The sequence below is a fragment of the Chlamydotis macqueenii genome, chromosome Z (genome assembly GCF_036417535.1).
Source record: "Chlamydotis macqueenii isolate bChlMac1 chromosome Z, bChlMac1.mat, whole genome shotgun sequence".
Taxonomy (NCBI): domain Eukaryota; kingdom Metazoa; phylum Chordata; class Aves; order Otidiformes; family Otididae; genus Chlamydotis; species Chlamydotis macqueenii.
Genome location: NC_141593.1, coordinates 13,089,900 through 13,112,018, shown reverse-complemented (window position 1 = coordinate 13,112,018; position 22,119 = coordinate 13,089,900). Strand labels below are relative to the sequence as shown.

The window sequence follows — 22,119 nt, the reverse complement described above, 5'->3', positions numbered from 1 at the left end:
TTTTAACATAGGTTCCTAGAAGTCATATGAAAAGGTATGTCTAATGAAACTGTGATCAGTGCGTCTGAGGAAGGAAGCACTGCCAGAACGCAGCAGTTACACCAGCAGCCTCCCCATCCATCAGCCTGTCAGCTTCAGCACTAAGCAAAGTACTTGTTGTGTCCTGCTTCTTCAAACAGGTAAGGTGGCCACAGGACCTTGGGAACACTGAGGTGGATGTGGTGGGGCTAGAGGACTAAAGCAGAACTGGAAATACTGCTAGAGCTATGAGAAATAACCAGGTGTTTTGAGGCAGAAATAGGTAGGAACTAACGGGACTTGGGGCACACAGTGACAAAGGACACAACTAATAGGGAAAAAGGAACTGCAGCCATCGGTTACTGCTCACAGAATAACCTGTTTTATTTCGCTGATGATGAAGTACTATTCCTCCCTTAGAGTGGCACAACAGATGTAGCACCAAGACAGGTTAGCACTCCCATCTCTTTCCTGGCAATAGCTGCTTACACCTGTATCACCTCTCATTTGGAGAGGTGTGAGTAATTTTATTTACCCACTTTTCAAAATGTCTGTCTCCATTTTATATAGGAAAGACAGTAACATCAGCATTAATGTTTTGGAGAAAGGACTGAATACCCAAGTAAAATACGGACGTATTTTTCTTGAACTCTGCTTTATATATACTTGTATCATGTTGCTTCCCATACTATGAACCAACTTCAGCAAAGCAACAGATTTTTAAGCATTAAGGGGACATTTCTATAACTAAATCTAAATCTGACCTTTGAAGTGAAACTGTTTACTAGCATTCTACTTTGCAAAGCTGAAACTTAAGAGACAGGGGATACCTATAGTACAGGGACAGATATCTAATAAAAGCTGTGAAGATAAAAATAAAGGACTTCCATACTTTAAACTGGGGCACTCAAATACGAAGATCAGAAGGAGGACAAGGCCTGCAACAAAAAATCCTCAACAAAGACATAGAAAAGATCTTACTTCTGTGAGTTATATCAAAAACATCCGTGGCAGTTTTCTTTCCCAGTGGGTTTTCCACAGTCACCGTGACATTCCACATCCTCTGCTTGCCTATGTCCCAAGAACACGAGCACTGCTCAGAGCAACTTACTGTGCATGGAACCATTTTTTGGGAAAACCTATCAAAGAAAGAGGGTGGGAAGGGGGGGAAAAGAGAAAGACAGACATTTTTCCATAATGTACAATCAACACAGATGTTAAAATTTTTGATGCCCAACTAGATATACAGCATCATAAAAAAAAATAAGTCTGAGGGAAACTATAAGAAGCCACACAGTTCTTTCCCCTAGCCAGAAGTAGGATGAATATAGGTATTCCTACAATTAGAAGAAAGTCTTCTTCAAAGTCTAAGTTTACTTTATCCTTTTAACATACAGCTAAATTGCTATCCTTTTAAGATACAGCTAAGTTTACTTTATCCTTTTAAGATACAGCTAAATTGTTTTTAATTATTTCCTCGTGGAAATTCTAAACTAGGGACTTATTGCCAAGAATTAATCCATTCACATGTGAACCATTATACTTTTAAATGAAGCAGTAATTCCAAGTGCATCTTCTAACCTGCTAATCAGTGCGTATACCATGAAGGTATACACAATGATGACCTGTCTTCTGCTGAGATCTTGTGATGAAAGTCTTTTGTGATGATGAGGCATCTGTCCTATTTTACAAGTTCCCCTTTCGCTGCAGACCCTGCTGTAAAGCCCCTCTCCTCTCCATTTAGATGCCTCTGTAGCAAGCAGCCAAGGACCAGGTCTGATACGTCACAGCTGTGTAACCTTGACTCAGGCTGCTAAGAAAGCTGTGAGAAAGGCTACAGAGAGATTTAAAAAAAAAAACCCACAAACAAAAAAAGCTGAAATTATGGACAGAAGTAGGATGTTTGAGATAGGATTGTCAGTAGTTCAAGGACTCAAGAAGGAAAATACTAGCATGTAAAATTATAAAATCCTAAATAAAAAGAACTAGGGAAGCTAATCAGGCTAACTGAGGGTTAGCTGGGAATCATCCGTTTGAGTCAGCATTACTGTCAGTGGATTGTGAACACACTAATACTCAGCCTACCAGCTGATTAAATCCTAGTTATCTATTGTGTGTGTTACCCAACAACTACATTACACTTTCAAGTTATCTATATCCTGATTGTAGTGTATCTTCATAGCTACTGAAAGATACTCAAATAAATTAACCCAAAAAAATGGTTAGAACAAGCTTTATCAAGCAGAACCACTTCTTATGGACCTGCAACTTTGGTTTATGTAGTATAATTCAGAGCAGTTCTGCACTGCTCAACCTTTGTTAAATAAGCTGATCAGAGAGCTGGAAAGAGGCAGGCAGCTAACTGCAACAAAAATAAAAAACATTTCCACAAATTTTAAAGGAAAGAACATGACTGTTCAGTACAGTACAGGTCAGAGTTAATATAACAATGAGGAGACTTACTCTTCAGATACGGTATATTTTGTTGAATAACGTTCATAAAGATAAGTGTCTCCTCCTCTGCTCCAGGTACATGTTACTATTCTCATGTTTTGAGTTTGGCAGGAAAAATCATTAGGTGTATCAGGTGGTTCTTGTCAGAGGGAATGTGAATAACAAAAAAAAAAACAAAAAAAAACAAAAAAAAAAATCACAACAGCGTGGCAGTCAAGGCAAAATCATCAATCTTTTTACTATATTAACAAACCAGAAATAACGGATAATGGTTATGTACAAAGTCTGGTTTACTAGAGATATAATTATTTCAATTATAATTATTCAATGACCACTCTGCAGAGAAAATCAGGATAACACCATAAATTAATTGCAATTCAAATACTTCTGTATGTTATTGTTTTTTGTTATATTCATTAATTTAATCTGTATTGTTTCCTCTATGTAAAAAATGCTATTAGACTTCCAAATGGGTATTGTGTTGAATTTTTGCCCCATGCATACAGATTATGAAGCTGAAATCCTAAATGGGTAAGTACATTTAAAAATCAATCACCTGTCCTAGGATGAATTAATTAGATTAATCTGAACACATTTAATGCTACTCTTTAATGATTTTTATATGCAAGTGGTCTGAAGTCAGACACAAAACAGAGTTTAGCTGGGCATGACAGGACAATGAGAACATGTAGCAAGATTTTTTTTTTCCTCTCCCCATTCCCCACAGCCATTTTTGACTTAACAGGAACAGGAAAATACAACTGTAATAAAACATTCACTTACTACCCACTAAGAAAACTGCCTCATCATAGCATTGTTCTTCATTGCAAGACTCTTTACAGTAGACAGTGATGTGAGGAAGTTGACGTGTCACATTTTTCACAGTAAGAAGTCTGACTTGACTGTTTTTGTGACTGAAAGCATGAACAGCTGGGTCTACAAAGAATTTCTTAATGATTTGACCTTTTCTTCCAATGCAGCAAAAAGTGATGTCAGAGCCTTCCTCTAAAATTTTTTCATTTGGAAAGATTTGTGGTCCACTGTTACTTGAAGTGTCCAGGCCTGCAAATTAATACATAATAAATCATTTCAAAATCCACTCCTGGCAGCAGCCTTCAAGAGAACACATAACTGAGCATTTACACAAGAACCTGCTAATGTTATATTATCCATTCATAGACATTTATTTAGTATTCTTCCCCATACAGAGATCAACTTCACAGGTAATAACAGCTATATTTCTCTTAAAACCATAAACATAATATGAAGTCCAACAAACTACTTAAGAGACTAAATCCACCTCACTGCCTTTCACTTAGGGGAAACAAAGACTGTGTGTTCAAGATCTGCCTTTACAGATGAACACTACCTCCTGCGCCTATGAACAGGCTGATGCTTACAGCCAAAATGCCTGCTTTTGAAGATTATGAGCAGGGGGCTAGAAAAACGTCATGGTCTGAAGCTCATGCAGAGCTCAGCTAAGAGGAGTCAACGCTGAATGAATCAGGTCAGTAAGGGGATACTCAGCTTGGAAGGAGACTCCTCTTGCTTTCAATGTTGGAGTCCTTGCTAGATGCAAAAATTAGTGGGATTTAAGTGACTCTCAGGCTTTTGCACAGGTTGAAGATAAAATCTACTCTCGAGAATCTGATCAAAAAATCTGATTAAGTCTAGAGTCACTAACTTTCAGAGAGCGCTAAATCAGGTCTGTAACGCAGGATCAGTTTATGACAAAGAAACAGTATTTTTTGTTCGTAATTCTATTTCAATTGAAAAAAATAAAATCTCCAAGACTGAGGTTAGTGACAAAGAATGGGAGTCTTGCATCCTACTTCCCATTATATAAAGCGAGGGAGATGGGCAATTTATGTGCCACAATCCAAGTATATGGACCTGTGATGCTTCTACAACCCATGAAGTCACCCATAACTAAAAGCCGTTGCTGCTCCAAACAAGAACAGTGTTTCTTTACAAAGTCATTGCAGTCATTTTTTTCTAAAGCAGTTACATATTTTGTTTAAACAAAATTCACTGGAAACCAAACTGATCTAGTAAGCCATTGTAATCTAAAAAAAAAAAAAAAAAAGGTTTTTGTGATATCATTAATTACATTATTGCTTCAGTCCCTGTTTACTCTCATATAATTCATAGACGTTCATTCCAAGTGCCATAAGGAGCTGATTTGCTCATTTCTCTCTGCTTCTTTAACACTAATCACAGATATGAACCCCAGACAAAAGTAACATAGCTATGTGCTTCCTCTCCTCTCCCCAGGTGTGCGCCAGGGCTGCATTTGACGTGGTGATAGGCTATGCTAGAGCCTAGCCAAGACCCTATCCCACTCTATGTGCTGCATTCTTCTAATGCATGAGCAAGAAAAGCTCTAACACTTTTGGTCTACTCAGCTTAAGATAGGCTGCAAATTAAAGCAATGGCTGAAGAACTGCTATTATGGCCAGGGGAAAAAAAAAAAAAAAAAAAAAAAAGAGAGAGAGGAGAAAAAAAAGAGTTGGTTAGTGCTTACAGAGAAAGAAGTGTTCAAAATAAATTCTTGATTTGATGCCCTCTCTCCTGAACTGGACTTCATTGCTATAGTCACCAGTGAATTACAATCTAGCTCTGTACTGGAAAAAATAAAACCAATATTGCAAAGTCTTGTTTTGCTTACCTGGGACAGTCTCCCATGGACTCCACTGACTCCAGATTTTTGATACTTCTGCTTTGCTCCTGATTCTCACAGAGTGTGACATACATTCCAAAGGTAAGTCTGAATCCCATATCCAATGAAGAAGCTTTCCTGACTTATTAAGTGTGACGTTATGAAACTCCTACAAACAAAGGTCAGTAAAGCAAAGTATTGAAAGCACAGTGATGTATAGACACTTCAGAAGTACAATGAAAAGCAGTGAGAGAGAGAAAGCTCAAAGGAGGAAAATGCTTTTGAAAAATGAATCTCTGAAATCCCACTTGCTACACATGATCTCTTACTAAGTAACTAGTAAGCTAAGTAACTGCTCACAAATCTGTACTAGCAGCGGTGGAGTGACTGACGTGCTGGCAAGACTAGTTGATTCCTTGATTCTGACATCACAGTTTTGAGTCAGGCCCTGCTTCTCATGAAATGGATTTACTCTCAGAGACTTTCAGTGGGTTATATGTGCCTTCTGTTCCATGAGTAATAGCGCGCACAGATGCCACTGCCTGCAAGTGAACCTTGTCTAACGTTCTGGGTTACATATCCCTGGCTTTAAATTACAGTAGGAATCTGCACTGGTCGGTCGACATCTCATTGTAGTTCTGAGGCACAGCATCTGAGGACAGTACTACCATCAGTGATAGGCAGAGAAGGAAAATATCTGCTGATTTCCCCAAAATGCTTGACTGCTGTACCATGCACATGCAAGAAACATGAAAAAATGCATCCAAAACTGTTAGAGTTCCATGAAGGTAACAGAAGAAGGACACCCTGAAACATAAAATGGAGTTAAAAAATCATGAGAGCTAAATGCTCTGTAATTTGGCAAACATTTTCATATTGGATTATACAAATGCAGACAAACAGCCAAAAGCCATAAAATGTTCAGCTGCTCTCTTAAGAGAAGATATTTTACAAATTTCTCTCAGCTTGTACCCTCTCAGTAAGGCCCACCTGGGCACTAAAATGAGGTGTACCAATATATGGCACAACAACTCAAACTAACCAGGGCACCATAGCAACAGATGGAAATGTACCCCACATGTGAATCTCCTCCGGCATGAGTCCATAAGAAGCACGAAAAAATGGCTCAAGAAGTTATATTAATCATCTGTAATTGTGATGACATTTTAGAACAAAACATATATTTCAGTTCTTAAAACAACCATTCCAGATTCTCAGCATATAGATCCCTGCTGCTCGTATGAGCTGTGCCAGAGCCCTGGCTCACAGTGACAACTAGAGAACTGCTCTCCATTTTGGCTTTCCATTGGCAACACCTGCACTTCCGTAAGACTACCACTCTGAGAAAAACTCAGCAATCAGTCTACAACTTAATTCTCAGTTGTAGCACCACTGAGGAATGTAGTCACTGCTTTGGAAGTCATATAGACTATCCATGCTTTGGTATGAGAAGGCTCACAGAGTTTCTTTATTAGTATGTTGTCTTCAGAAAAACACAGAAGCAAGCACATTCCTGTGTGGCAGTGACTTCCAAAGTACTCTGTTTATTTTCCTTGTCACTTTTATTATGAGTAACAGAACAGACTATATCCCTGGATTTTAAAAACTCTTCCATTCTTCCAGCAAATTAATAAGAGTTTGTTGGAAGGATACTCCAAATAACCACTTAATTTGTAGCTATACAGCCCCAATTTCTGACTTCACAGTTAGTTTTACTCATGGGGTGTTAAAAATCCTACCCCATGTATTAAAATGGTCAAAATCTTCTGAACTGCATAGAGCTCATCTGCATGAAGATGTGGTTCTTCAAACTCAGAGAGAAAATACTACCAACTTGGCTGATCAGTAATTCTTAACTGTGCCCATCTTATTTTATTGACTTCTGGTTTCAGAAAAATAAGCCCTTCTCTGCTTTATATGCTTTCTCACAAACAGCAGCTTTAAATGAGCTAGAGCACTTTTCCAGTTTTACTAAGTTTTAACATGTGCATTTCATATTCTTCCATAGCTCAACCAGCAGATGACTCACAAGAAGTTATAATATCCCTAAAACATGCATTTAGTTCCCAGAAGACTTCGTCAGATCCAAAAGAGAGGAAATTTTCTTTGGAGACAAAAGTTCTCACACTGAAGTCACGAACTAGGGAAAACATTGGGAGCAGGCCTAAGCCTATGATTTGGGTGACCTCCACCTCTTCAGAAAATTTGGCTGGTTTACATGTTAGGGACTTTGCAAAAGAGATGTCACTACTTCTTCCTTAACTAGAAGAGGGGAGTGTAACAGGTAAGAGGGCCAAGCACAGGGCTCAAAAGGCTTTGCTCACACTGAGACTACTGTTTGATTCATACGGTGAGAGGAGTTGCAGCAACATGATTCAGGCTCAGTTAGTCCCCAGTGAAGGGCAGCAATCATGCTACCAAAAAAAAGACTGCTTTTAGGAGCAATGTAAGAGATTCTTCTGGGAGGCCTCTTAGGGGACCTGCACCTTGGAAAGGAAACAGAGGCCTTCAAACTCAGATCTCCTAACTGCCCACCACAATCCCTCAATAAGGGTATGCAAGGCCTATCTACATTCTGCACAGGTGGAAATTACTTCTTGATCTGAGCAAATATCTTTTTGCACAAAAACTGGGCATAACATTAGACCAAGTCTAGCACCTAGTGAAATATGGAGGTATTTCTAGTACAGTTTTGTAAATACTATGTTATAAATCATAAACCTATACAGTAAAGCTATCTGCATATGCATCTGAACATTTGATTTTCCTTTAGCTTCCTTTATATTGTAAACAACTAATCTATCTTTTTTAAAAATACACTTACTGTCCACACAGTACTTGTTTCATCTGTTCGACGAACTTGTATTTCAAAAGACATTGCTAGCTCAGCATCGTGTGCTGACTTGCCAACATCCCATTCCACCAGCAGCTGCTGAAGAGCCAAATCCTTGGAAATATTAAAGTATGTTACTGGAAACACAATGGACTCTAGAAGCACAAAGAGGATACAAAGATATTAATGCAAAGCAGATCTGAAAAAACAGTGGTTAGAGATAAGATAGGTTTCAAACCAGACAGTTCTGAAGGAAAAAAAAACCAGTTATTAAGACGCATGCTATTGATATGAACAGCAAGCACCTCCATCCTTTTGTGGGTCTGGAGTTAATTCCCAGAATAAAATAAAGAAGTTTAAAAGTCACACTGACGTCCCTTTTGGTGCCAGGAAAGGAAGGAACACTAGCCTGCTGAAAATTACAGGTCACCTTATGAGTTGTCTCTCTTTTTAGATGTCTGCTCTGTCACCCCTCCCAAAAAAACCCTAACTCTTGGAAGAAATGAACTATGGTGCTCACTGATCTGTATCTTCTTTCCTTCCTGAAAAATAAACAAAAAAACAACAACAAAAAAAAATGCCTACATTTGATCTGGTTGGTAATGAAGCCGGAGAACTGAAATGGCCACAGTTCTTTTGCCACAGTTGCTTTCCAAGATGCTTCTGCTTGTTACAACAGGGTCAGAATCCATACTGACCAGGATACAGAAAAGCAATCACAGAAATAACTGTTTGTTTTACTAAAACTGAACTCATTCTGGGCACCCCTGCCCCACTATAGCCACAGTCCTCAGGGACATGTTGAATTTAGAGACCTCAGCAGCTCCTTTGCACAAAACTGCCACCTCCGGTGGTTTCTCCTAGATGTGCTTCACTCATTGACCTAATGATTATCTGAGACTTTTACAGAATATTAATGGCAGAAGTGCAAGCATTCAGGAAATTTAGTCTGAGAATCTTCTTTTTGATAGATGGTCCTGGCAGCAACCAGATATCCAAATTGTTTTGCAGCTTATTCTGTGATGCCTGCTCTGCACTACCGTGCAGCAGTTTCCCTACACGCTGACCTTTACAGTAACTGTAGGGAATGGAAGGCTCAAGAGAAGCAGCAGTTATAACAATCCCTCATCAATCAAAGGAAGTAAATAATACTTTATAAGCACATTTATTAATTATGAGAATACAGAACTGACACTGCTTAGTTGTTTATACAAGTCCAGTCTATAATAAAAGAATAAATGGAGGAAAGTACATACTGTACCATTAGTAACAACTTCTAAAAAAAAATGCTGAAAGAAAGGATTGTTTCTCTTTTAGTAAATCATCTACAAACTCTGTTGGTATATTTTTAATCCATTCCATTTTGAAATGAAAACCATATGCTTTCAATCTAGAGGAAACTACTAGCATAGGCTTCTTCAGATATGCTGGGAGGGAGACATCAAGGTTTCATTGTTCAAACACTTGGTCTTAGAAAAAGTATAGACATATACATATGCACACCCACCTTCTATCAGTTCTCACTGCAGTCTTAATATATAATTACTGGAAATATATTAACATGTGTAAATTACACGAAAGCACAAATTGATAGCATGAGTGTTTCTTGTAAAGTAAATGCAAAAAAGTTTCAAGTGCAGAAGTAAAATTTACTTTTTTTTTGCTATAGTTATGACATGGTCCTTAAAAAAACATACCTGCTGCTTGACAGCTGCTTTTGAGAAATAATGGCCATCAGTTTTATACTACCATAAGGAAATGTAGCACCTACAACAAATAATAGATGTCTGGAACTGAATTAATGAAGTGGAAGGCCTGGGGATAAATTTCACTTGTCTAAAGGATGAGGGAGCAGCAATTGTAGGTTTTACTGCAAAACAGAAAAAGTGTTACCTTCACTGCCGAGGACCGACCAAGCAAGGAGCCAGAATAACCAAAGCAACAAAGTGAGCCATAAAATTAGCTGTGGAAGCACAGTATCTTGTATTATTTTGGGAAGGTAGGACAAGACACTTCATTTCCCCACATTCTACAGACTTTCACCATAAAAACAAGATAAAGGCTGTTAAGTTCCACTTATGCTAAGGAATTTACTGTAATGTTGTTCCTCTCCAGTGTGTAATCTTAGCTGCTCACTTTCTGGTCAACCTTACCCGTACGTTCATCATCCTTTTACCTGAAGCACTATGTACCAAGCCTCTGTGGGTATCTCATTTCATACATGCAAATAGGTGGCTGACCTAAAGCTCTCGCCCTTGCTATTCCTCTTTTTCCCTTCTGCAGTGCTGAAGCAACTGGAGGAGATAGGTGAGCCTAGCACAAACAAACAAAGCTAAAGGAAGGGACCCAGCTAGTCTCTCAATGAAACTCACAGGCATAAAGTAAGACTCCCAGGGAAAGGAAACAAATATGCCTGAAAGAAAGGCCAGCCAGTTGGCCAAAACCCCTTCCCTTTTCAGGGTGCACCATTAAAATAAACCCCTGTGTATCTTCAAAATTTCCCTGTTGTCTTTTCTGCTCCTTCTCTAGCCAATTCTAATTGTCACTATTATGCCTATTGCGTTGATGATGAGCTTGCCTCTCTTCTCTACATCTATCTCTTTTTGTCCAAGCTAAAATTTCATCTCTTTTTCTCACCATGTGAATATTTTCACCTGCCACATTTAATAGACAAAAAGCCAAAGATCTCATTAGTTTCTGGTTTTTCTTCATCTGTATGAGTGTCCCTCCATTATCTCCTCTTAGTTAGATGACGTAATAACTTCAGACCTCACATAATCTTGTTTTCCTCAGCGCCTGGTGTAAGACAATCCAGATCACCAGCCAGGGTTTATACACAGTACAAACAAAGAGAAGAAACAGTATAGTCAAGGATATATCCAAGATCTTGAAGACTACTGAGTTACAAGGTGGGACTTAAAATACTTTTGTAGTATAATTTACACATTTAGAAATATTTGTAGCATTCACAGTTATAATCTTCTCCTCCTAGCAAAGTTAAATCAGGAAGGCATCTTAAGATTTGTTTTAACTTGAATGCTAACTCAAGACTATATGGATAGCTTTATGATTAACAACAGAGACTAATTTTATTCCTGAACAATTGCATGTGAAAACAAGTGACCAAGTTACTTGTTACAAGTTACAACACAATGCAGTAACTGTTCAGACCTGCCTGCGTTAGAAAGTTTGCCACTCTAGGGGCATTGGTAATAGAGACTCAAAACTGAGGAGCTGGCACCTTGGGTGAATGGAGTGTGAACACATGCATTTCAAGGCTGAAGAGAGACAAAGAAGTCTGAAACAGATACATTACCCCCTTCAGTATGATAACAAATACATTTAAACAAAAAACCTACCTCTCTCCTTCCTTCACCAACTTAAGTAAGGCAATACAACTTTTATACTGCAGAATATAGCCACGTTAAGTTCTGCCCTCTTAATGGTGGTCACAGAAAAGTCAATTAAAAATAATAATTACTTTTCTTTTTTTATTATAATAATCCAATACTATTGCCAGCAGTAAGAGTTCAAGCAGTACTTTTACCTTAAAATAAACAGCCTTCTGGAATGTTACCCTTATATTTAATTTTGTTCCCTCTGAATATGTGTATTTGCTTTTTTCTTTGTATTGGATACATATGTGAAGTGTAAGAAAAAAAATCTGGTCCTGGAATCCATGGTACAATCAGAAAAGAGCCAACAGATGTGCTGAAGTTTTCATAGATGAGACAAACAAAAAAGAGAAAGTGAAGGAAAGAGGTAGAAAAGCATGAAAGTTGTCAAAGAAAAAATAAATTATTTAAAGATGATAGAATACAGATCAAAAACATATGAGACAGAGGGAGAGCAGGTAAATAAATATACTCTGGCTTCACATCATTGCAAGTTATTGATTCAACAGGCAATTTTGCATGATAGGCTTACAAAAGGTAATTATACAAGTTGCTGCTTCACCTTACCAAAGAGAATAATTTGATTAAGCACGTAACATGTTGCTTAATCACAGGAGACTTAACAAATGAGCAAGTCTAAAGCTTCAGTTGTTGCAGATCGCTTCCGAATAAAAAAGCGAATGTTCAGACACTTACCTTGCTGTGAGTATGTAGCATAGCAAGTCCTCAGGGAGAGCAATATTGCCAGAATCATGAAGTGATTCATCATTCATCTGCCTTTTCCTGCTCTAGACTAATCAGGAAAGAATACGTTTCTATTTATTTGTTTCTCTTATGAGACATGCATGCCAAACAACAGTCCAGATAATATTACTATATTTAAGAACGAATAAATAAAAAAATCAACCGTACACACTCCAGGCAGTTTAAGAGAAATTCAGGAAGAATGGACAAAGAAACATGAGGAATGAAAAAAACCCTCTTGGTTTTAAGACCTGGTTACAGCACAGGGAAAAATATACCACACTCAAAAAGTTCAATTTAATCTAAAAAAATAGAATACACAATATCTTTAAAGATTTCCCTCCACTTATTTCTAAGGAATATTAAAAGTTTGTCCTGGTACACTTTGGCTTTCCTCCTGCATCCAGAACACTATATAAGGGCTTCAGTTAGACTGGAGTTGAAATACACATATCAAAGTCTTAGCAAGTTCCATTCCTAGAAAGATGGTAATCTCAAGCACAACATAGCTCTTGCTGGTGTTCCTTTCAGAGCTTTTACATTCACACCGCGACAGGATGAAACTCCAGACTTGCACAGCCCAGCCCTGAGGGATTGACCGTGTGTCAGATCTCAGAAGACATGAATCACCTGCAATCTCCCCCGTGTAGCTGGGAGAGGTCCACATTCAGCAGCAGTATGGTTAAAAGCACTCCAGCACAGAGGGTACAGGAATCCAAGCAACAGGAACAGGACTACATATAAAGTTATCTTTAACTTCATTTCCACTTTTTACATTTCTGGCGCTGTGCAGAATACTGATAAATAGTCTTCTACCACTGCTTCTATAACAGAAGTTGAAACTGCTTAGCAGGACAGATAACCAGGATGACCTTCTGTTCCCACTAAAGCCAAGGACAGAACTTGTATTGACTTCAGAAGGGGACGGAATTTGGTCCAGAATTTCTTCCTAGCAGAAAACCTTCAATTTAATACTTCAGTGCTACAGACACTTAAGTTTAATGACCCTGTCTTAGATTCATTGGTTTGGGGAAGCTCTGAATTTCTCCAAAGGATGAAAAGAAAACATTTCAACCTTCCCTCTACCCCCCGCCCCCCAACACGTTTCTAAAGGTCATATGAAAAATGTAGAAGAGTCTTGCATGCAGCACTGCAATCCAGGGCTCAACACTTGCAACAAGCACCCTTGCTGCACTATGCTCCAGCTTTTCCCTTACGAGCACAAATGCTGCACATGGAGGCCCCCAGACTTAAAAGGTGAGCATTGCCCTGCCTAATGCATAGCCTTCTGCAGTCTTTCTTTTTGTTATACCAATATTTTAATGTTGGACAACATTAAAATCAACAGGAATAAAGAATCTAAATATTGTTGAGAATCTAGGCCTAATTCACATGCAATTAATACACTCTTCCAAGAACTGACTTAGGAAAATCTGCTTCGTCGCAGATTTTTCTAAGTTTAGACTTTTTTTATCACCTGATCAAACTGAATACCTAAAAGGGAAAATAATTTCATATGTTTTGTCTAGAATAAACATGACAGAATGGCTCTTTGTTACAGAGCAGTGAGTCGCAAGTAAGTGACACAAAAATAAGTCTTTGCAAGGCAGATTATGTTAAAACTTCCAGGAACTCTTCAGTAGATTGTTATTCGTCTGAATTATACAAAACGAATATTGAGACAAAAAGCCATATCTTGCATGTCTTTTTTTAGAAAAAAAAAAAAAGTTAAAGTAAAACTGCCTTTAAAGTCAAGGGAGGGGCCTCTCTGCTCTAAGATCAATTTAATAAAAGGGTGGTCAGTTACATTCAGTGACGTAACTCCTGACTTTATTATATCAGCATGCCAAAAACTTAACCCCATGGGACTCCTCATTTTGTAAACATCTTTGGGCTTGAACACAAAGCTATTTGCCCTATTTGCCATACATCATTTAAATCCAACATTTTTGGGATGTGGGAAAGTACTGTGGAAGTCATGACATACTAGACTATTTGTTTAAATTACTTCCTATTTGGAAAACAAATCCAAATTCTTTTCTGCTCTTAAGAAGCATTCTCAGCTATTGTATTGAAATAAATGTGTAATTTAACTATATTTCTCCAGTCATTCACGCTGTCAGTTCACTAATGACACAGCATAGATCACTTTTATTGACGCATAGTACAAACGCCATATGCTACTAAAAGGTAGTGTAATATGACAAACGACCATCAGAATATAAACATATTATAGACAGCTACAATGCTTTTCATTATTCTGTGTGTTAATAATGTACTTTAACACTGTATAATAAATTGTGATAATATGTATCACAATCATACCAAACCAGTTTTCATGGGGAAAGTTCTGGAACTCTCTAACAAAAGAGAATAAGAAGTAAATTCAAATAAATAAAACACCATTCAAGAAAAAGAGAAATACAGTCCTTAACATACGAGTAGTATTTTGACTTAAATAATCTTTACAGAGAAACTTCTGCCTGTGACTATCAAATTAATCACATACAGTAATTAATCACATACAATAATTCCTACCAACTAATGTCAAGCACTTTATTCTGTGTTATCAATAATTAAGTACTTCTGTAAAATTATCATTTAAAAATCCCTGTCTTGGTTACAAAGTTTAAAAGAGGATCAAAACAGTTGTACAAAATACATTATGAAATTAATTTTAAAAATAAATGATAATAGATTAACTATATCCTTGACAAAAGTGAAAATAATTGAACGACAAAGGAAGCCAGGGAAGTTTTTTAGGTATCTAAATAATTCATCACCCTGAAAGAGACAAAGTACTACCTCTGAGAAACAGTGAGCAACTGTCAAATGCCACAGGAAAAGTGACAATCATAAGCATTGTTCTGCTGAACAGCTTGGTTCAGATTTGCCAGTCTGAAAAGATATGAGTACCAGAATAGTATGCCACAGTTCTTAATCTAAGAATTAGTCACTGCTGACTTATTTTAAATCTAAGAGATGTCACGTTTTATCCCGTGCTCCAACCTGGAATGCCTGTGTACTTTGTTCCATGAATTGCAGGTAAGAACAAGAAGCTCTCGTGCCATTATTTTGAACACAGACTGAAGACACATTATTTGAATACTTCTTCCTTTCTAGTTACTTTTGTCATTAAGATAATTTTGCAATGGCATTTTTCTATTCTATCACAGTATCACACTGCAGTTAGTCCAGCTGAGTTTTGAAGAACTCCAAGGAAGGAGAGTTCACAGCTTCTCTGGGCAACCTGTTCCAGTTCTCAACCATCCACGCTGTGAAGGTTTTTTCTTCTTATATTCATATATTCATTTTTCTCATTATATTTTTCTTCTTATATTTTCCTTGTTACAATTTTGACCTGTTTCCTCTTGCCTTTTTACTGTACACCTCTGCAAAAAGATTAGTTCTGTCTTCTTGGTAATTTCCCATTAGTTAGGCAAGGACTGCAGTTAGAGCTGCCCTTACCTTTCTCTTCTCAAACCTAAGCAAACTCAGCTCCTTCAGTGATTCCTACATGTGCTCCAGCCTCCAAAGTCTCCTGGTGTCTCTCTTCTGGACTCAGTCCAATTCGTCAGCCTTCTTTGTACTGTGAGCCCAAAACTGGACATAGTAATTTAGATATGCCCTCACAAGTGCCAAATAGAAGGAATTAATCACCTCCCTAAGCTCTAATTCCTTGCTATCATTAACAATAGTAGTCACAGTTCTAATTTCTGTGATGAATCTGGTTATTGGGACACACTGTAAAATGATCTATAAAATGGGGGATAATACTAAGCTGTAAGTTGAGGATGATTGGCCAGAAAATGATCTGTCAGAGCTACAGAAGCTCACTGAGCAAGAAATTTTTCAGTTTACATTATACTCTTCCCCCTCCTAAAAATTCAACATCTGTGGAGGAAATGAAGCAGACTTGCTTAGTCTTGTCAGTCAGTAGCCTGAATCACTGATAGATTTTTTTGACTCATGAGTATATAGTCTAGTTGCAATTCTTCCCATTGGAAAAATGTAACCTGGGGCGTGCATGGATTCAGTACTCCTCACCCTAACTTGAAATTAACCAATAGATTAATTTCTGTCGATACATCAACAGAACAGAGCCATTTTGGAGACCGGCAGCAATTGCAATAATATTCAGCAGCAACAGGACTTGGTCAGAAACCTGACAAAGAGCAATCACTCTAGCACTGGAGACAGCACAGGAGCAAATTACCTTGGTAAGAGATAAAGTCTCCTTCAGTAGGTAGTTTGTGAATAGTCTAAATAAACATCTCCAGGTAAACTATTTCTCCTTCAGAGCAAAAGGCTGGCTTAGATGATCCTTGCAGTCCCAGCCAGGCCAATGCTTTTCTGATGCTATGGATGAGAGGAAAAAGAAATTCCCGTTATTCATCTGGTAAACATGCCCAAGATAAACATTTTGTCAGACCTCTCTTCAAAGGTATTAAAGCATCAAAATTCAACTGAAACCTCTTTCAAGATCAGGCTGATAGTACTCAGGAGTCATTGGCTGGGAGCTGGAGCTATACCGTGCACAGGCTGCTGCAGTGCCTGGAATACCCATGTGTATAAGAAAACGAAGCCCCTGATACGAACTGCAGACTCAATCTGTTTTGTATCAGTCTTCCTAAAGTCACATATTTTAAATCATACTTCATACAACTTTCCTCTCTCAATGCCCTTTACTTTGCTTATTTAAAACAGCTGCCAGTCACAACCCTCATCCTCAAATGAACCAGAGCCTGGACACAAGCTGGGAAAATAAATGTTTTCAGCTGCTAGGATCCAGAAAACTTTGTCCATTTAAAGAAGAGTATTAGATAGGGACTTCAAATCATTGGACAAATTTTCCTAAACCAAATGTGAAAGAGGACTGTCAGTGAGGCAAATGCAGGATTAATAATACTTTGTATTTAATCCTATGTTCTAATTTCCTGTGCTTCACAGACAGACAGACAAAGGACAGGAATCACAATTCATATTCATACCACACAGTACAAGGTCTCTAACATAACTGATGTGTTTAGTGCCAAAACCTAAGAAAATCCTTCCATAGCCACCAAAGAGGACCCCTAGAAAGCAAACCAGACCGTAGGTAGACTAACTCATCCTCCAGAGGTGTTTTTTTCCTCTTAAATAAACAGATAACTAGGTAAGTGACAAAATGAGCTAGAATACCCTAAGTCAATGATTTGTACAAAGACTCTGCACGGAAGTGTGCTTCTGCTCTCCTGATTCCTGCAGTTCCCAGAATATCCCTTGTGAAATCAACAGTGCAGAGCTGACATCCAGCTGAGTCAGTTTTACTTGAAACAGGAAGCAGTGTCAAGCCACGGGAAACCTATCAAGTGTTGGTAAAGTAGCATCTGTCAAAGCATCCTACAACTAAATAGATCCCTCTTCAAAATAAATGTCACACTGTTTATGGAAAAATTAATTTGCAACAATTCTGAATTGTGAAAAAAATGAATAGCTGAGATTCCAAATTCTAAAGCAGATGAACCCTTCTTTTAGTCCTTCTACGCAGGCTTTCTTCTCCCAGGCAATTTTAAAGATGGTTTCAGTTATACCTAGCACACAAAATACATCTGTGTCCAAGACACTGAAAGATCCTAATAAGCCTTTGTGATCTCACAGGTGAGCAACAAGTTTTAAAAGCTGCATGCGGAACAAAGGAATTTCTGTAACTAAGGTCTGATAGGCATGTAATCATTTGATCTCTTAGGGATAGCTTTATCTCCTGGTTTTTGATAAATAGAAAGCTCTTTGATGCATGCTGTTGATTTTCTAAAGAGCTTTGCCAAAACAGGAAAACATTATGTACTTCAGGGTTCCATTCCAGTCTGGCTGGAATCCAGACAAAAAGCAATTAAATAGTGAAAAAAAATTTGGTCTAAAAATGTAAAGCACTCAACAAATTGTGTAAGACTACTCCTGCCCCATCAGAAAGCAAATGCTAACAATTGTAGGGAAGGAATCACATAACATGTTGGCATGATTCATACCCACAGGAAGAGAAATTTTACCTTGTTTTTCAGGCATTATCTACTTGTAACACTGCTAGGATCTTGGCTTACTCTGCTGGAGTAGGGACTGGTCCAAGCTTGCAATATTTAGATAAAAAGAGAGATAAGAAAGTTATGCCCAAAAAGTACTCCAAAGAATACAGCAATCACACTGGAATTTATTATGTTTTCTCATTTACTCTGATGGTTTTGAGATTGAACAACAGCTGCTTAAAAGAAAGCGGGAGCAACACTTTTTCTCTGTGTGATGCTGAGTTTAAAGGTCCAGGCTTGCATTTCTGAGCAAGTCAACACCTTCTCGAAGCAGGAGAAACAGCGTTAAAACCAAACCAAACCACCTGGCAGGAGCAGCATCCTCATCCCACGGTCCACCTCACCTCAGTAACTCTTGCCCTGGTCGAATCAGCAGCTTTTATGCTGTAGTTAAGCAGTGACATCTTGAAAGCAGAGAGGTTTCGGGGGGAAAGGGGGAGGCGGGGAAGTATAAAACTCCTTAAACTCTAGGGTAAGCAGCAGTGCTGCCGGGGCAGTCGGTTTGAACGAGCACTACGCCGGCTCCCGCCCCGCCGAGGGACGCCTGGTAAAACGGGATTTAAAGGGAAAAAAAAAAAAAAAAAAAAAAAAAAAAAAGGCGCCGGGGTGGAGGAGGTGGATTTTTCTTCAGCGGAGCAGGCTGAGCTCCTCTCGGCGAGCGCGGCCGGGGTCCCCCCGCGGGAGGAGAGGGGACGGGAGGATTGCTGAGGGAACGAGGGACTGCCGCCACGGGGAGCGACCGGCACAACTCACCTGCAGCCGCCGAGCTGCTCCCTCAGGAACGGGGCGGGGGAAAGACAGGTCCCTTCCTGCCGGCCAGCGGGACGTGCCGGACACCCCCGCCCCCTCCCGGCCAACTCCGGCCGGTCAGTGCCGGGAAGCGGTACGGCGCGGCCGGGCTGGGCCGTCCCTTCTACGGGCTGGGCGGTGCCTCCTCCCACCTCCCGGAGGCCGGGTGAACAGCGCCTCGGGAATTTCCCGCCTCCGGCTCCGGGAAGCGCGGCCGGTTCCCTTGGCTGCCCTCCCACAGGCAGGGCGTGGGCCGGCCCGCCTTTCTGCTGAAGCTCCGACCGCCATCTGCCCCCTGCCTCGAAGGAGCCGGCCCCCGCGAAGGAGAGTGAGGGTGGCGGAGGCCGGGCCGCTCCGGTGCCCCCAGTGCGAGGAGGGGCTGCAGGGCATGGGGACAGGGGCCGACCCTAGGGTGGCCAAGCAGGGAGAGGAGGACAGGCAGGGTTAGCCGGAGAGGAGCAGAATGGTCGCTCTCGCCACCAAGGCAGAGGGGGTGAGGAGGTGGCCTGGTGTTTGCAGGAGGGCTCTGGGTCGAGGCCATAGCCCATCTGGTGCTGCAGCACCATATCACGTGCAGCTGTCCCGCAAAATCCCACTGAGGAGCCACATTAAGGAAGGTCATGGCTCACAATGTCAAACTCTCTGCTCCTAAAATTGTAGGACCATGAGGCATGAAGGGAGATTAGGAGTTCACTGGGTCTGTTGCCCCCGTTCGGCTGTCCCCATCTGACAGGCCTTGGTAAGGCATTCAGAGAGCTACAGTGTGCCGCAAGCTGTCTGGGTCACTGCTTCCATCAGATGTAGCCATGAGAAAGCTTTGTTTAAACCTATTACCCTTTTCAGAGTGTTCGTGGTGAAGGTTTTCCCAGTTTGTATCACTTTTACATAAAAGAGATCATCTGTCTCTTATTTTATTTTTCTTAGGCTACGTTTGTAGGTTAAACGTAATCTACCTATAAAGGCACTGTTTCTCTGGCTGTCCTTTGGATTGCCTCTCATTCTCAAAGCTTAGTTGCTTTTCCTTGGAAGGCTGCGGTCTGGAAGGTGTTCTGCCTTACAGGCTATATTACTTCTTATACCTCCTGATATATAGTTTGCCTTTTTTTTTGTTACAGCATAGTGTTGCCAGCTTACACTTTGCCTCTGATCTGCTTCAGCACCTTGATCCTTTTCTTCTAAATTGCTGTCTAGCCAAGTTATTCCCTGCCTCTCTATATCACTGTGATACCCCGTGCTTCCCTCTGTTCTGTAACACTCTGCTGCTTTAGTCAGGTTTTCCATTTTCTCAGGTTTTCCATGATGCTTTTGATTTCTAGTCAAGCAAATAATTTCTAGTCACAGGATAGTTTTCTTCAGAACCTTACTCTGAAGAATTACATCTATTTCTTCCACAGAGTTCCTGTGCATCTTCAGTGAGTCATGTAAATGGAACTTTTCACAGAGGGTTACTGGTTACCCATTTTTCATTGCCTGTGTGCCGGTCTAGAGGCACTAGAACCAGACATTTAATGTTGCATCAGAACTCAGAGCAGTACGAACATGAAAGGTCATCTAACTGCTTAGTTTTACTGAAAATGCAAATCACAGATGTCTAAAATTGGATGCCAAAATTTTTGGGATGGTTCTTTTCTGTTTTTTTTTTTCTCTTATGTTTATTAAGGACTCTGTAATACGCTAATAAGTTCTTTCCTCTAATGTTTTTAAACAGTATAATTAGAAAAGCTTACTGGAAATTTATCAAGTCTATATTTGAAAGTAGGATTTGAATAATACGCAATAAATAAAATGTGGAGGTTTTGTACATTAAAGGATCTGATGGTAAAAATGGCATATAATCATGTAATGAAAACTAAAGGGAATAAATTAAGACAGCGTACTTCTAGCACTTTTAGAATTTTGAATGGGTGTCATTGCACTGCCTTTTTTAATGTAGGGGTGAAAAATTTTTGCACATAGTATTTTAAAAATAATATATTAATTTTTCTGCTTTGAGCTTCCTCATCTGTGTTTGAAAATGTTTTATCTTTTAGGGCTCTACTGGAGATACCTGTTAAAAACTGTCAATATATTTAACATTTTCTGAATCATTTCAAGACCACTGTAGAATGTAGATGTTCAGCTCTCTCTTGCCTCTCCGTTTGTGTAGCAGCAATAATCTCTACTGCTGCTTTTGCGCACTGATCCACATAATCCAGAAGTTCCAGAGTGAACAATGTGATAGCTTATCCTTTGAACGTTCCAGACTTAGGAACATATGAACTCACTGCTATCTAGAAATTATGTTCAAGGTACTAATTAGTACCCAAAAACTGAACAAGTTATTGAATAATGTCTACAAGGAATTTTCATGCCTGGTCAGAAAGTATTTCAAAAAGCAAGTTATCTGGTTTCTCATATTTGAGGCGGGAAAACTAATAATAGAAAGAAAAGAACAAAGGTAAAACCACAAAATAACTTGGCACTGCAATGTGTAGAGTGTCACAATGTCTACAGAATTTAAAGTCCCAAGTTAGGTGCCAAAGTTCTTTACATACCAAATTATAGCAATATACTTTGGAAAGGCCTAGAAGACATCCAATCCAACCTCAGATTCTCTTTCTCTGTAACCACAGCTCTGAATTTCCCTCCGCCTCTCCCAGGTGCTTAGCTACCTGTGTACATGTATCCAAGGCCCAGCTCTAATATAGCACAGCTGCAGAACCTTGATCCAGACTGCTATGAGAGAGCTGTGGGAACATCTGTAGAGAGATGAGAAAGTTGAAAGTACAGACAGAAGGAGGGCTGTTGACATGAAATCATTGGTACTTCAAGGATTTAGAATCATAGAGCAGTTTGGCTTGAAAGGGACCTTCAAAGGTCATCTAGTCCAACCCCCCTGCAAGGAGCAGGGACATCTTCAAACAGATCAGGTTGCTCAGAGCCCCTTCCAGCCTGGCCTTGAATGTTTCCACGGACGGGGCATCCACCACCTCCCCAGGAAACCTGCACCAGTGTTCCACCACCCTTACTGAAAAAAATTTCTTCCTTAAATCTAATCTAAATCTACCCTCTTTTAGTTTAAAACCATTACATCTTGTCCTATTGCAACAGGACCTGCTAAAAAGCCTGTCCCCATCTTTCTTATAAGCCCCCTTTAAGCACTGAAAGGCTGCAGTAAGGTCTCCC

The 22,119-nt window shown here is 39.5% G+C and overlaps 1 protein-coding gene across 1 annotated transcript in view; it reads right to left on the bottom strand.

Moving 5' to 3' along the window:
* LOC104480684 (oncostatin-M-specific receptor subunit beta) overlaps positions 1-19,028 on the bottom strand; it is a 36,681-nt gene extending 17,653 nt beyond the window's left edge. The window contains exons 1-9 of the mRNA XM_086771164.1: positions 18,919-19,028; positions 18,133-18,209; positions 16,320-16,462; positions 12,056-12,152; positions 7,956-8,119; positions 5,141-5,300; positions 3,256-3,534; positions 2,482-2,611; positions 1,000-1,157 (exon numbers count right to left, since the gene is read on the bottom strand). Of these exons, the coding sequence (XP_086627290.1) occupies positions 1,000-1,157; positions 2,482-2,611; positions 3,256-3,534; positions 5,141-5,300; positions 7,956-8,119; positions 12,056-12,128 (964 nt within the window). The 5' untranslated portion in view covers positions 12,129-12,152; positions 16,320-16,462; positions 18,133-18,209; positions 18,919-19,028. The remainder of the gene's footprint in view (positions 1-999; positions 1,158-2,481; positions 2,612-3,255; positions 3,535-5,140; positions 5,301-7,955; positions 8,120-12,055; positions 12,153-16,319; positions 16,463-18,132; positions 18,210-18,918) is intronic.
* Between the last annotated feature and the right edge of the window lie 3,091 nt (positions 19,029-22,119).